Source organism: Aythya marila (genome assembly GCF_965140915.1).
Source record: "Aythya marila genome assembly, chromosome: 3".
NCBI lineage: Eukaryota > Metazoa > Chordata > Aves > Anseriformes > Anatidae > Aythya > Aythya marila.
The window spans coordinates 52438751-52453729 of NC_139044.1; the positions used below are offsets into that span (position 1 = coordinate 52438751).

The window sequence follows — 14979 nt, forward strand, 5'->3', positions numbered from 1 at the left end:
GTTAGAGGATAAAAGCCAGATATTGTGATAGAGATTTTTTTTGTCTTTGATTTTTGACATTTTGACTGATAGTTCAACAGTGTGCTGAGTCTCTGGTTGTACTTTCAGAAAAAAAGAGGCACGGGATTTAACAGTTCATTGACTTGTTACTTCCCTGAATTTCTCCTCTAAACCTATCAGCATCTGGCCACTGATAAAAATAGAGAATAATCTAAAATACAATTGGAAGAAACATAAATTTTCCTTGCAAAAGTAGAAAACTACTGCATCAGTTACAAATATTAAAAGCACCTTCTACTATTTTGTTACAAAGCTCTTCTACTGTCACTGAATCACAATGTGGAAGCCAAGATTGTATCTACAAATATCCTGTTTGTTTGCATGCTTCAGGGCTAACACATGCTAAAAACAAAAACAGAAGGCTTTTTGTGTGCCTAAAGTTTTAAATTGAAATGTTTATTAAATAATATACAAGATACTCATGCATACCAACATGAGGTGTTACTTTTAATTTTCTTGCTTGCTCGCTGTACGATTTTGTCTTTTTACCTTGATTTTAATAGGTAAAATTATTTGTTTATAAAAGGTTAAATAGAAACTCGTATCTCCAGCAGACTTTCTGTAGCAGTTTCTAGGACAAAATACTGTCTCATCCCACTGTATGGACCCAGAATGCTGGAGTCAAATCTGCTGTCACTTATGGTTGAGCAGCATGTGTTGTACTTTTGCACATTTATTGAGAGGGAGAGTTAACAAAAAAAATGCTTCAGTTGCTTTTGAATATATTTTTATGGCCTAGTATATACAATGATAATGAACTTCAAAGAAGGTGGTGACTTTAAACTATTTTAGTTTTATGTTGTTCTGAATTCAAGATAAACAGAACTAAACTAACCCAGGTTTACTGAATCGGGTATTTTGAGGAAAGATACTGAAGCTGTGACATCCCTATCAATTCTCTCTCTCTCTCTCTCTCTCTCTCTCTCTCACACACACACACACACACACACACAAAGAGAGAGAGAGAGACTTTGTTCTTGGCTGGATTCTTTGCAAAGTTGCAAAATGAGCAAAGTGAGATTCTCAAATGTTAGAAATTTAAGACTGTGTAACCTATATTCAACTACCTTGTGGTGTGATAGTCTTACTACTATCCTTTCCCTTCAATAAAATTTTGAAGCTTTATTTTTTTGTTACTACTGATAAGTATGTATCATAATATGAGTAACTGATTTTGCAGATGATTTGCAACATGTAGGAATGTAAAGACTGTCCTTTTTTTTTTTTTTCAGCTTGTGGACACAAATACAAATTAGCACAGAGTAAGAATGTACATTCTGCCTTTAGTAAGAGCATGCAGATTTTCTGTTACCCTCTGGCACCCCTTTCCAGTGGTAAGGTAGCTTTCCCCTACTAGTGGCTTACGCTTAATCAAAACCTTTAGCATTTAATTTTTAAGATGTGCACATGAGCTGTAACTGCAGGGATGTCTATACAAGTTTGCAACCAAACTTGTGTGATGGCATGCATGCACTGTTGGATGGCTGAGATTCCATGTTTGTCCAATGCATTGGTGATTTAGGATATATTTTTTTAATAATCTAGAATTTATCTTTTGTTCTATTTTAATCACCTGTTTGCAAATGCAGCAGAAGTGCTTCACTGATTAAAGTTTGATTCTACAATCCTTATTCAATTTTATTGCTGGTCAGGTACTACTGAATTCCAGGAGTGTGCAATTGTTCAACAGTTTTGCAGCTTGTCTCCATGGCTGAACTTAGATATGAAGCATTACTGTTTTTGAAAATCTTGTCTGTTTTAGCTTTACAATGAAGTGGAAATTGTTTGAGAGCCTTTGTAAGGTACACAGAACTTCCATTTTTGGTTGAATATTGTTTTTCTTAATATCTGGCAATTCAAGCTCCATTATTGGTGGAACGGTAGAATCAAAATTAATGCATTCATATTATTAAAAAAGATCAAACTTACAAGATCATGTCACTTTTGGCAATGAAACTAGCTCAATAGAATTGTCCTTTTTTATTTTATGGAATTACTGACTGTGCATTGATATTATCTTATTATTATTATTATTATTTATTTATTTATTTATTTATTTATTTATTTATTGTATGAGATAAAATTTGAGTAAGCTGAAGGAGATTTGGAAGCACTTACATTTTTCAGAGAGATATTCACTTCTATTTCATCCAAGAAAATGAATAACATAATCACTATGTTGTGTAACCATCCACGGGATAAGTGGAAAGTTAGTAGCAATTTCTATAAATCTCTTACTGGTGTGATGCTAATACAGATTCAAATACCTTTATGTCCATCATCATAAATGTTTCCGAAATGATGCAGAAGGAATGTGTACTGTCCCCTTCTTATTTTTCCGGATCTGCTCTCTTCAAGATTTAATGTAGGCTTCCTAGATTTACTATTATTATTATTATTACTATTCATGAAATAAAAACAAAAAAAAATGATTTGTGGAGGGCATTTCTTCAAAATTCAGGTTGTGTTCAACTTCAGTCAATGTACCATGTTTTTCAGGGTGAAGAGAACCCAGTGCAGATAAATTAAAAATAAAACTATCGCTCTCAGAAGTTAGTTGATTTGTAAATTTAGCATGCTTACATTTGCTATCTGTCCTCTGTTATGTCAAATTATCATCCTATCCTTGTTTTACACAACAAGACATGGCTGGAATACGTTTAAAGCAAAACAAAAGAAAATTCTTCCCTACCTTCTAGTAATCTATGGCATAGAGACTTAAGCCAAAGGTACTCTACTTGCATGTATTAACCCTTGATGGTTTCTTTTTTTCCAGCAAAAATGACCTATATCTTTCACTGTCATACCAATGTCTAATGTATTCACAAGTTCAGCTTTGTTTCTGCATGGTGTGAAGAAGAACCTTGTCAGCTGTTCTGAACCTTCCACTGGGTTCATATCTCATTCATCTTGCTACACTGGATTTTGTCAGTTTGTATGTTAAATGCAAGACAGGCAGACCTAATCAATTCATCTCTTTCTTGCACCAAACATATTCCACATTTCAGATAATCTTACATGTCTTTCACTTATCACTTTTTATGTATTACATATATATGTATTTAAATGAGAAGAACAGAACTGCATATAGTGTTCGTTGTAGTGTGTCTCATGAGTTAACGTAATCTGTGATTTATGAATATGCTTTGTCCTCCCTTCCTCTCCTGGTAACTTCCAACATTCTATTTACTTTCTAAACTAGCTTATCTGATGTTTTTATAGTATTATTGTAACCCTAAGATCTTTCTGAACTATGTCAGTACTGAGTCTATCTATTTATGAGTATGTTGAACAGTGTAGGCCCCAAGGATACTACTAACTCTTCGAAAGGAAATTACTGCATGTGCAGATGTAGAATTTGGGATGTGGGAAGGCTAGCAAATGCTTTAGTGTATACAAACCATGTGGTTTTGTTCATATGATTATGTCTGCATATTTCAGAAGGTAAATTCTATTCAACAACGTTACAGTGATATAAAGCATACAACAAAAATATCTGTTATGGAAGAGCATGACTACTTTTGAGTAGTCTAATGAAGTAAGCTATCAATGAGAATAACACTAGGATGATATTTTGCCAAAATAAGTCTAGCATTTTTTCTTGATAGCAATGATCATCTTCTAAACAGAAATAGTCCAGTGGTAAGAAAAATTTGGTATTACTGAAGGAAAAATGGGAGCAGTGATGCAATGCAAACTTTTGGCTTACAACTTGTTTAACTAATGGGAAAATGTAGAGAGGTCAAGTAGTAAGGGTGATGAAAGATTCATTGAACTTGTTGTGTATGGAAAAATTGAGAGACTGGAATCAGGAGCCCTGCTAGATTTTGAAAGAATTAGACTTCAAGTCTAATTAATCTATTAATCTTCAAGTACTAATTCAGTGAAAATATCACCATATTCAAAGAAATAGGCACATTGACCTAAAGATCTACTCTGTTCCTTTGAGACTGGGAAAGGACACCTGCTGACATAATCCAAAAGCTACATCTGAACATTTATACAAACAAATATTGATTTTGGGATGAAGGTGCTACTAACAAAAATTGGGAACCTAAAGGCTTATATTTCTGTGGTATGAAAAATCTGAGCAAAGACTGTGTTTTCCTCTCCCCCATCCATTTGAAAGACCTGTATTTGTTTCCTTCAACTGCCAGCAGTTCTCAAAGTTTTATATTATTATTATTATTATTATTTATTTTTATTTTTATTTTTTTTTATTGTTTTCCTTCCTCTGTTTCTTGAATAGTTTGCCTCCTTCTTCTCTATAGATCTTTATTCCTTTGATTATCAAACTGGGAATGGTACAGCTTTTCATGGGAACATATTGCATGGGAACTCCAGAATAACCCCTGTGCCCACCCAGCACTGGAAATGGAAGTAAGGGAACTACCTACAAGGCTCTGACTAGTCCTCCTGCCATTTTGACAGGCATTTGGAGAGACTCAGTAGCTGAGGCTCTGATTTCCTAATGGAAGAAGACCACACTGCAGATTATTTCCTCCTTTTTTCTCAGTTTCAGAAATGGGATTTGGGTGTTGCTGTACATACTATAAATAGCAGGCATCTAACTTGGTGGGTCAGCTTCTTCATCTCTTTACAAAAAAAAGCAAGGGAGAGAAAGAAGGGTTGGCCTAGCTTCTACACTTGTGTAGTAGAAAACACTTTGTTTTCTAGTGATCTGCTTCAGTTAGGACTAATGAACTGTGAATACTGTGTGGTGCGGTCCATGCATGGGCTGCCCACACAGATGGTCTGGCAGGCTCTGCCCACCCAGCAGCAATGGTTGCCTCAGTATGGTTTCAAGCAAGCTAGATCCTTCATAGGCTTCTCTTCACAGCTCAATTCCTTGTATGCCTTCCTTATTATTTACTCATCCCCCATCCCCATTCGATAACTGGTTTAAGGTTTTAACTCAGCCTCAGAATGCCTGTGCCTTCTTCACTGAGAAGCAGCCGTGATCTTCCCTTTCTTGTTGGAGTCCGTGTGGGCTTTATCATTATATTTTGCTTGTAACCTTTCCACAAAGGGAGATTTTGTTCTACTGTAAGGTCTTATGTTGTTGTTCTAATTAGTATGGCTGACTTGATAATTTCCAAAGGTTTAGGGTCATTCAGTGCTAAGCACGTTGCAGAAATGTGCAGTAATGACAAAGATAGTTTCTGTTCCAGTTGTAACAGACTTTTGACAATAGGTCTCCCACATTAGATTGGAGGTTGCAATTATCTTCCCTTTTCTTGCTTTTGTTTATCTGCTTATATGGCAATCTTTATTGCTGTATAAGCCCGTCTTATGCTGGGAACTTTCTGGATAGTTCTTACATAACTAGGAAGATCAAACACTCGTCAGTAATAGTGTTTAGCTAAAACTGGTGAACTTGAGCAAAACCTTGGTTAGTTTTTGAGAGCTACTTCTGTGATCCATCTAGTCCACTCAGATGATGAAGTAACATTGATCAGTCATTGAAGAGTTGCATGCTAGAGGCTGGGACATGACCTTGAAGTTTGTGCTTAAAAAAAGATGTTTATTTCCAGGTACTGACTTCCTTTTGTCACTATTCCTGACACTATACTTTTTGAAATACTTTTTCTCTCCAACTACTCATGTAAGATTCCATGTGTAGGAAGAAGCCTTGACAAAATAAACCAGGCATTAATGCTCCATAGGTCTATCAACAACAGATTCTGATTGGCTGAGGCCATATTTATGTAATGCCTGTGTTTAAGGAAAGGAGTTCATTATATTCTTATGTGTCTCTAGGAATCCGGAAAGACCGCAGAGGCGGGCGAATGATGAAACAGAAACGGCAAAGAGAGGAACAAGATTCCAGGAACGGGGAGGCTACTTCTACAGAGCTGCGAGCTCCCACCCTTTGGACAAGTCCACTAGTGGTTAAACATAACAAGAAGAACAGTCCAGCCTTGTCCTTGACAGCAGAACAGATGGTCAGTGCCTTGTTGGAAGCTGAGCCACCCATAGTTTATTCTGAATATGACCCAAACAGACCATTCAACGAAGCATCTATGATGACCCTGTTGACCAACCTTGCAGACAGAGAATTAGTGCACATGATCAACTGGGCAAAGAGAGTTCCAGGTAAGGAAAGAGAGCCCCAGTGGAGCATAAAAGGCTAATCATGACATGATTACAGATACAGTTTTAAATTCCTAATTTCACACTAATTGTTCCCAAGTATAAATAATTAAAAAAATAAATCACAAATTTCATGTCATATCGGTTGATAGAAAACTACAGGACAATATAAGTGACTTTAAATCTTTTCCTGACTGTAAGTGCAGGAAAAGATATTTTCTCTGCATGATTGAATATTGTATGGTTTGGGGAATATAAATACTGTTTTCAGATTAAAAAACAAACAAACAAAAATTTAAGCTAAAATAAATTAATAAAAACTGAATCTAATCTGTTCAATCTAAATACATTAATTATTTAGTTCCATTTTGAGATCATGTTTACTCAGATTTTTGTAATATATCTCAACATTTCTCCCAAGCCCATAAGTTTCAGTATTATTAATTTAATTGTCAGTTTACCATTTCAAACATAAATTAGAACTCTTCCATAAGTTTTGGGTCTGAAAAGAGATACAGAATAGCAATTTTTTTCTGAATATTTTTTCCCACTGGAAGTGGATGCTGTTATTTTTAATATTTTGTTGCATCACAGTTGCTTACCTTTAATCCCTCATTTCTATGAGGGAATTTAAGAATAGAGAGACCATTTTGGTTGAAGTTATGTTATACATTTTTTCATGTAGTTTAATTAATTAATATCAGTTAATTGAGAGTGCAGTTTCATAATTAAGGTTCATCATCTTTAAAAGTGTCAGTCTACAAGGTTTCTTTTCAATAAATTAACATTTAAATGGTTATTAAAAATTTATTACAGATCCTGTAATTTTACTTTGTAAATAATACACAATAATTTATATTTTAAATTCATTGGGATTCTGATTTCTTAAAGTTTTTACTGGAGCTGTTTATTTCATTAAAATAATGTAGCTGTCTTATGAAAGGATGCTGGAGAACACTTCCACAGTTTTCACTCACTATTACAGAGTACATTACCTCAACAGCATTACTTGGGTTATGCCCTTTTTCTGTTTTTCTGCATTTAAACTTGGCAAGATTGTTCTTGCTAAATCAATAACCCATAAAACCTGAGTCTTTTCCAGTCCTTATGGGTTCCTTTTTTAGCACCTTTCACATGTCACTTTGTGGGCTCCAGCGATGACCAATGAGAACCTCCAAGTGTTCCATTTCTCATCATATCTCATAGGAAATCATCTGAGAATTTTATTCTTTCAGTGGCTAAAGCCTGATCCACAATCTGTTCAAGTCAAAGATGCATTCTTCTGTTAATTTGATGTGCTTTGGATAATGCCTTTAGAAAATGTCTTTGGAAGATGAACATATGATCATAATGTTAAAGTGATACACTATCAAAACAGCTGAATTCAAATGATATATCTACTGATTTTAGAGAGATAATTAATCTAACTGATAAAAATAATAAAAAAAATAAACAAACAAACAAACAAACAAAAAAACCACATTACTTTACACCCAGTATGAATACACCACATTCTAAATTCAGTATGTTTTCCAACTGGAAACATTTGTTTCTCTGACATTTGATTTAGATAGTTAATGTAATTAATCACAATGTGTTTTGGTATATAGCAACAGTGTTAGGGAACTCAAATCTATTTTTTATTCAGAAATCTCCATGAAACTTCTTGTTCCAAGATGATTACATCCAGGAAAGATCAAAACCCAGCTTGCTTTGCCAAATAATATCTTTTGTTTCCTAAGCAAACTTCTGATTTGGAAAACCAAATGTAGAAGGTTATCAATTATTTATGTATGTCCAATGTATTTTACATTTAAACTAATTAAACTAAGACAAATGTCTCTGTGTATACATGAATAAGCACTCTAACAGGTGAATTTTGATATAAAACAGGTGAACTTCGTTTTAAAAAAAAAATAAAAATCCCTTCCCTTCCCAGTCATAGTTATATCAATTTGACACTTTACGAATAATCTTACCAAATGAAAGTTTTAACACAGAATATGAATAGTTTGGGTATTCTGAATATATGTCTTTGCTTGACAACTCTTTGGTTCTTGGTATCCTGATTTGCACAACTGTATACATGTCCAAAAGCATAAATTAATGTATTTTAGAAAGAATTAAGACCCAATATTTTATATGTCTCTAAAATTTGCTTCTTTACATAGCTCTGGAAAGATTTTTTTTTTTTTTCATTTTATTTTTTTTCGGGGGGAGGATAGGGATGTTTTTGGTTCTAGAAAAGTCTAAGTATTCTTAGTTTTTATATTAATTTATGGAAGTAATAATCATCTTTCAAAGAGGACTCTTGCTTGGATTGCTTGCTGAAGTTTTCTTCTGTAATGTACTAATGTACTATTCAGTAATAGCTGTACTTTAAGAGAAATGTTTCTGATAACATAAGTTATATTTTCACCTCTACAGTATGTTACATTTGAATACCGTCTTATTACTAGGAATTACACAATACTGATTAATTAGTTTTTTTTTGTTTGTTTGCTTGTTTTTTCATATTCATTATACATAAACAGAGAAACCGAGCAACTGCTTTTTCTTTTATTTACTTTGTCCAACAGCATTGTGGGATTCCACTGAGTTATTTTCTCAACTAATTTACTACAGTTTCAAGCTTCAGAAGCCAGGATAAAAACATTTTTCTAAAGAGCGAATGTGCTTTTAACCTGTACCAAACGCAGTTACAGGAAGCAACCTCTCCTACGCACATCTCTCAGACATAGGAAGCACTGCACAAGTTCATTTAGTTAAATGCAGACTCTTAGCAGATGGATAGGAAGGAGCAAAGTTGATGTGAGTTGCTGGGTTGAGAGCATATTTGCTGAGGATAGAAGAAAATGATATTAAAAGAACAGAAATTCAGTGAAGATGCAGCTTAAAAAGGACTTTCAGGATTGTGTTTGGAGTTTATATTGCCATGTAGGTGTTAAGAGCAAGTGTGTCAAGGCAACTTGTAAAGTCCTTGTTTTGGTAAGCCAATCTTTCTGATGATGTAAATAAGTGGTCATGGATGAAGAAACAGCTAATTAGAAGATGGACTTGTTAGAAATAACTTAATTCTGCAAAAAGGAATAATGAAATCACTGTAATCAGCTGCCTAGTACAACATGGACAGAGACCTATTGTAAAGCCATGCTGAGGACAGTCTCCAAATTGAAGTGAGTAGCTTTGCAGATGTGCCCTTATTGTAAAAGTGACAACTGATCCAAATTTTTATTTTAAGTTGTTCAGCTTTAGTTCAAAGTTCTGACTTCGTATTAACAAATTTGCATAAAATGACTCTGCAGTCTTGATGATGTTGACAAATTGCTATGGAAGAGAGAACTTGTGGCAGCTTGTTGTGCCTAACCTTAAAGAACAGTCTTCAGTATTTAAGTATAACACATTAACGATAAGTACATGTATAACAAGTTAACGATTGTTAACTGAGCTCATAGCAAAGTTCTCCCATGACAGTGCATTTCATAATATGCCAAGTCCATAAAAGCTTGTTTTAATTTTCCTTTGAAACCTTGACCACTGATACAAATGGGCTTGCCAGATGACACATGCAAAAAACTTGTAGTGTCCTATGACATACCCAAAAAATTCAGGATGCCCCACAGGACCTGTTCTTTACATGGCCTAATGGGTATGTTGGCTTAAATCCTCCCAGATGGCCTCTTTAAGACAGTAGTGATGCCTTGTGATTACCCTAGCCAGCTGGGATAGCAAGCAGCTGCACTCAGTGTAGGTGCAAACAGATTGTGGTGGGCTAGAATTTTTGTACACATGTAAACTGAGCTTTTTACCATTTAATTTGGACAAATCACTAAAAATCACACGTTAACAGGTATTAGAGTAGATGAGTAACCATCTTGATCATTTCTGAATCATGTATTCCTGAAAAACATGTCTTTCTATTTTCTCCTTAGCCTACATAACATCTTGGGGATATACTACCACCTTCAATCTTGAATAATATATATTTTATTTTTTTTTAGTTTAGTGAATTTTGCTCATGGTCTTTTATACAATGAGCAAAACCATTTATTAGCTTTTCTACAGAAATGCTGATATGTCAAGGGAATTAACTCACTGTGCTTTATTATTCACTTATTCACTTACGTTTATATCATAATATCTATATCTAAAGTTCTGTATTCTCTAAAGGAGGATGGTATTGCCAATGGTCAACATTTTTTTTTATTTTTATTTTTATATTTTTTTTTTTTTTTGTGGAGAGGATCTTGAGATGGTAAGAGACATAACGAGTTCACACAGTGAGCTCATGGTAGAGTGTAGCTTTAAGGAGATTTTGTTGTAAGGGTGAAATCTTTGGCACTGCTGCTACAATCTTGTATAACTATTTACCACAAGTACAGTAGCTGTACAACTTAATAGCCCTAAAATGGTACGCTGGGCACACAAGCTTTGAAGTTTTGAGATGATTCACGGTGTTGTACTTATTTTATGGCTTCATGAACCGAGGAGATAAACATTTTGGCACTGATTTTTTTTTTTTTTTCTGTTTCAAAGCCACAGAAGTTGCTATTTTCTAAAGATATTGTTTTCTTATTTGACCTTCTAAACTGCTTTGATTGTTAAGTTAGGAACAGTATGTAAAGAGGCCAACAATAGCCACAATTTTACATTGCACTTCAGTGACACCAAACCTTGAAAAAAAAATAAAAAAAGTGAACATGTAATGGAAAGAAAGCAACCTTGTACACGAATGGTGTATCTTAGTAACTCTAGATGTGTTTAGGCATGGGGCAATTTGCAGAGTTTTCATGTGCAGTAGTCCTTATGGCAGTAATTTGCAATTAGCTTGAAAAAGACAAGACTTGCAGCTGCTGTAATAGTTTTTTTTTTTTTTTTTTTTTTTTTTTTTTTTTAACAGACCTTCCAAAATAGCTGCAAAATATCTCCTTTGACTAGTAGGTTTCCTGTGGAGTTTTGCAGCAATGCTATTAGAAAAAAAATAATCCTCTGCTTATCAGTTACTTTAATCTGTAGAAGTGATAGTCTAACTAATACCCTGAAAATAAAGGAAGCCAATACATCTGTAAGTGAAAGAGGAATGCTAGCAAGCACCCGGATCTCACTTTATGGATGCTTTTTGCTAATTTCATTTCTGTAAAGTTTCAGTTCATTGCCATGAATGCAAGAGATGAGAATCAGTCCTTACAATGGAATAACATAGTAAGTTATCATTTGTATTCAAACAGCAGATTGAGAGGTATCATGCAATAGCACAATTATGTGAGGCAACAGAGTAAGGTTAAAACTGTTGGATATCATATAAAAGCTTTTCATCACTGTGTTTTCTTACTGTGTGAGGCATCTTTAGTCTTTCATGTCTATACTGTGTAAAAAACAACAGCCCTTTCTCTCCTCCTTGGTCGTCTTCTGGGTACTGTGTGAGACAAAGCTGCTCTTGCAAGTAGCTTTTACTGTGACTATTTATAGAATTGTCTTTTAGTGCTTTTGAAATACAGGGAGGTGTATTGCCTCCTGTAGAGAAATTTAAAGTAGAGAAAAGGACCAGACAATGTAGTGCAACGGTTTGCTGGTAAGATCCTGAGGAGAAGACACTGATTCTAAAGGATTCTAAAGAACAGGGAGAAGTGGGGGAGAGCTACATGCACTGAGAACTTGTGTCAGGTGGGAAAAAGCCAAAGCAGAGAAGGAACAGTTCAGCAGAAGTATTCAGAAAGGTACTTAGACTTTGGCTGCAGGCATGTGTGGGATCAAAAACTATAAACAGGCAATGCTTTCAATAGCTGATACAATAAACTAGAAGACAGTAATAGCAGGAGGAAAAGGACCAGGGTTTGAATAACAGCTCTGATACTGGAAATGTAAGAGGTATCCAAATGCAATGTTTTCAAACTCTAGGAGTGTAGGAGTGTAGAGGGGGAAATAACTGCATCAAAGCTGGAGTTAGCAGGCTGACCAGCATCAAAAAGGCTCCAACAGGGAGAAAAAGTATCAAATGCAGCAGGATCAGAGGAAGAAGATACTGGGAATCTAATAAATTCAGCAACTCAGTCCTGGACTTCTTACATATTCCTAGGGTTCTTGCTGGAGGCCAGTAGTTTGTTCAGGGTCTCTTTGAAGATGTGCCCTTGTCCCTGTCCATTTTCCCCTTCCAAGCCATTGTCTTTGAGCTTCATGCTCCAGTCTTCCCCCAAGGACTTTTGTGTCAGCGTGGAGTACAAGAATATGTTCAAACTGGAGTGATTCAATTGTGTAAATTTTCAGACAGAGGAAACAAGGTGAAGAGGGGAAAAGTATTTAGAAAACAATGCCCTAGCTCAACTTTCATCCTCAAGGTTTCTGAATCTAGGTTAAAGCTTTTAGGAGAAAGAATAGTTGTCTGTTAATAACATTAAGTGTGTGTATTTTCTATCACATTTTCTTATTCCAAAATGTTTCACATGAAGTTATGTTTAGGCTGAATTTCTGAAAGGACTTTTAAATTTTAAAACTTGCTGGTGTTTTACCTCGGGGTTGCCGAGTGGAATGTTGTGTGCACTGTCTCCTCCACAACCTAGCCTGGACCTGGGCACTGCTGAGGGGCAAGCCAGGACTCATCTGGGTGACTGGTGAGGAGCTTTTGAAATAAAGGCAGGGAAACAGAACTGTGTGTGGGTACAGGAAAAGTTTGGGTATGGGCAGTTTTGCTGCAGACAAGAAGCCAAAGAAATGCAAAAGAAGATGAATTGAGGCAGATAACAAGATCACAGGCATTGGTACATGGGGATCAGTAAAAGCCCATGCTCTTGTGAAGTATTTATATGCACATATATAAAAGGAATTACTACTTGCTTCCTTCCTCTGTCTGAGACACAGCCAGTGTCCGACAAACCCATCAGCATCTGTCACTTGCCAGAAGGATGACTATAAAGTACATATTGCAGAGATAAAAATGTTGTAGAGATAGAAACACTGAATTGCTGAGGAAGCTGCTCTTCCATGATTACAGTCAAATCACCATTCTTCTTTGACCAGGTAGTGACTGATTCCCCAGTTTCCTCAGTTTCATCAATCACAAGGACCTTGCTTAGACTTAGATCAGTCTCTTCACAACTTTTTTTTTTTTTTTTTTTTTTTCCCCATAACATCTATCTGCTTGTTGGTTTACATACTAGGAATATTACTAAATTTTATTTGGTGATGATCCTAATCATAAAATAAATGGAGTCTTTGAACAATCTCAGAAGTATACCTTTGAGGGTTTTCTAATGCATGGCTTGCAACATTTTTTTTTATTTTTATTTTTTTTTTAATTCTCACTAGATTTTCTTATAAAGTCATAAAGCTAATTCTGCAGCTTTCCAGATTTTATTTCTTTGTCCAGATGAATGAGATTCTGAACATTATTAAGTCATGACTTGATTCCATTTTGCATCATTTGCTTGTATTTCTTTTTAGCAAAGTTTTGTGGCTGCAGTTAAGAGCGCTATTTCATGTGAGGTGATTTTTTTTTCAAAATTATGATATTAAATAATTATTGTATTCTCATTCACAGAGGTAGTTACTTTGAAAGGTGACTGCAAAGAACTATTAAATCAAGCATGTTATCCAGCCTTCTAGGTGCTTAATAAAAAGCTGTAATAAATGTAATGTAAAGCTGTAATAAGATACCAAGAATGACAGAAATTGTCTTTCACTTGTGTTGCATAGCTATAATTATTGTTCTTTGTGCAAAGGAACAAGAAATGTCTATTGCCCTTCTAAATAAATGTGCTTTTGTTAAGATGGAGGTGAATATGTAAAATGCGCTGAAAGTTCTCTCTCTTTTCACCCACCTTCCCCCCCCCAATATGTTTTTTAATGTTTAAAAATAAGGAAACTAGCTAACATTTAGTTAACATTTAGCTAACATTCATTACATTTTTGTGACAAATCAATAAAAGTTGTCACAACATGTGTGACATTTTGTGACAGCCCAATATGTCCTTTTAAATGCTATAATGTTTGTCCTCCCAGAAATGTCTTAGTTCCCTTCTTTGTTTTGGAAGTGAATAGTCTGAAAACAATTAATAAAAGCTTCCAATATCATCCATTTTTTATCTCAGCATAATAAATACATTTTTTTTTTTTTTATGGCATTCTTTAGAGCCATGAACCTCAAATACATGTGTTTATCTGAATATCCCTGAAATTAGTATTTGCTAAAATATAAATTTAAATCTGAATATGAAATTATCTTGTAAATCTAAACACATTTCATAAGATCATGGAACTATTCACATACATAAGGTTCTTTTTGTGCACAGCAGTTTTAAAACCAAGACCCAAAGTGCTATTATAAGGCTGAATCTGCTCAGAAATTTCCAGAATGAGAAGTATTTGAATTAAAAGAAACAATGTATATATAAGTAATCTTGTTTAGCTTTTTGTGTTATAGTGACAGATTAGAAATAATACCCAACAGTTAAGAAGGAACTAATGTTCTTTTAACAAAAACTACTTATATAATGGAGTTCATTGAACATTCTATAACTTACGTGTTTCTTTGATATTAAACAATTGAATATGAAATTCTATGGGTTTGGGCAAAAAAAAAAAAGAGAGACAGAAGGGAGGATCTACAGTAATAATCTAAATTAATCTTATTAATCTTAATATTTTAATCTATAATTTAATGAAAGAAATACTTAAACTTATTTCATTTCTAAAATAAATGATCCCTTTATAAAAACATTTTCTGGTATTTTCCCTTAGCTGATAAATAATTTACACTCCTGGATGAACATAGCTGTCTTAGAGGTTTCAGCTATGCTGAACCCTGGAGCTTTCCAGGAAACGCTCATTAAT

At 34.6% G+C, this 14979-nt stretch overlaps 1 protein-coding gene across 2 annotated transcripts in view; it reads left to right on the forward strand.

Annotated features, from left to right (window-relative positions):
- ESR1 (estrogen receptor 1) overlaps positions 1-14979 on the forward strand; it is a 113359-nt gene that overhangs the window by 48601 nt on the left and 49779 nt on the right. For both annotated transcript variants that reach the window (XM_082757221.1, XM_082757220.1), the window contains exon 4: positions 5821-6156. In XM_082757221.1, the coding sequence (XP_082613347.1) occupies positions 5821-6156 (336 nt within the window). The remainder of the gene's footprint in view (positions 1-5820; positions 6157-14979) is intronic.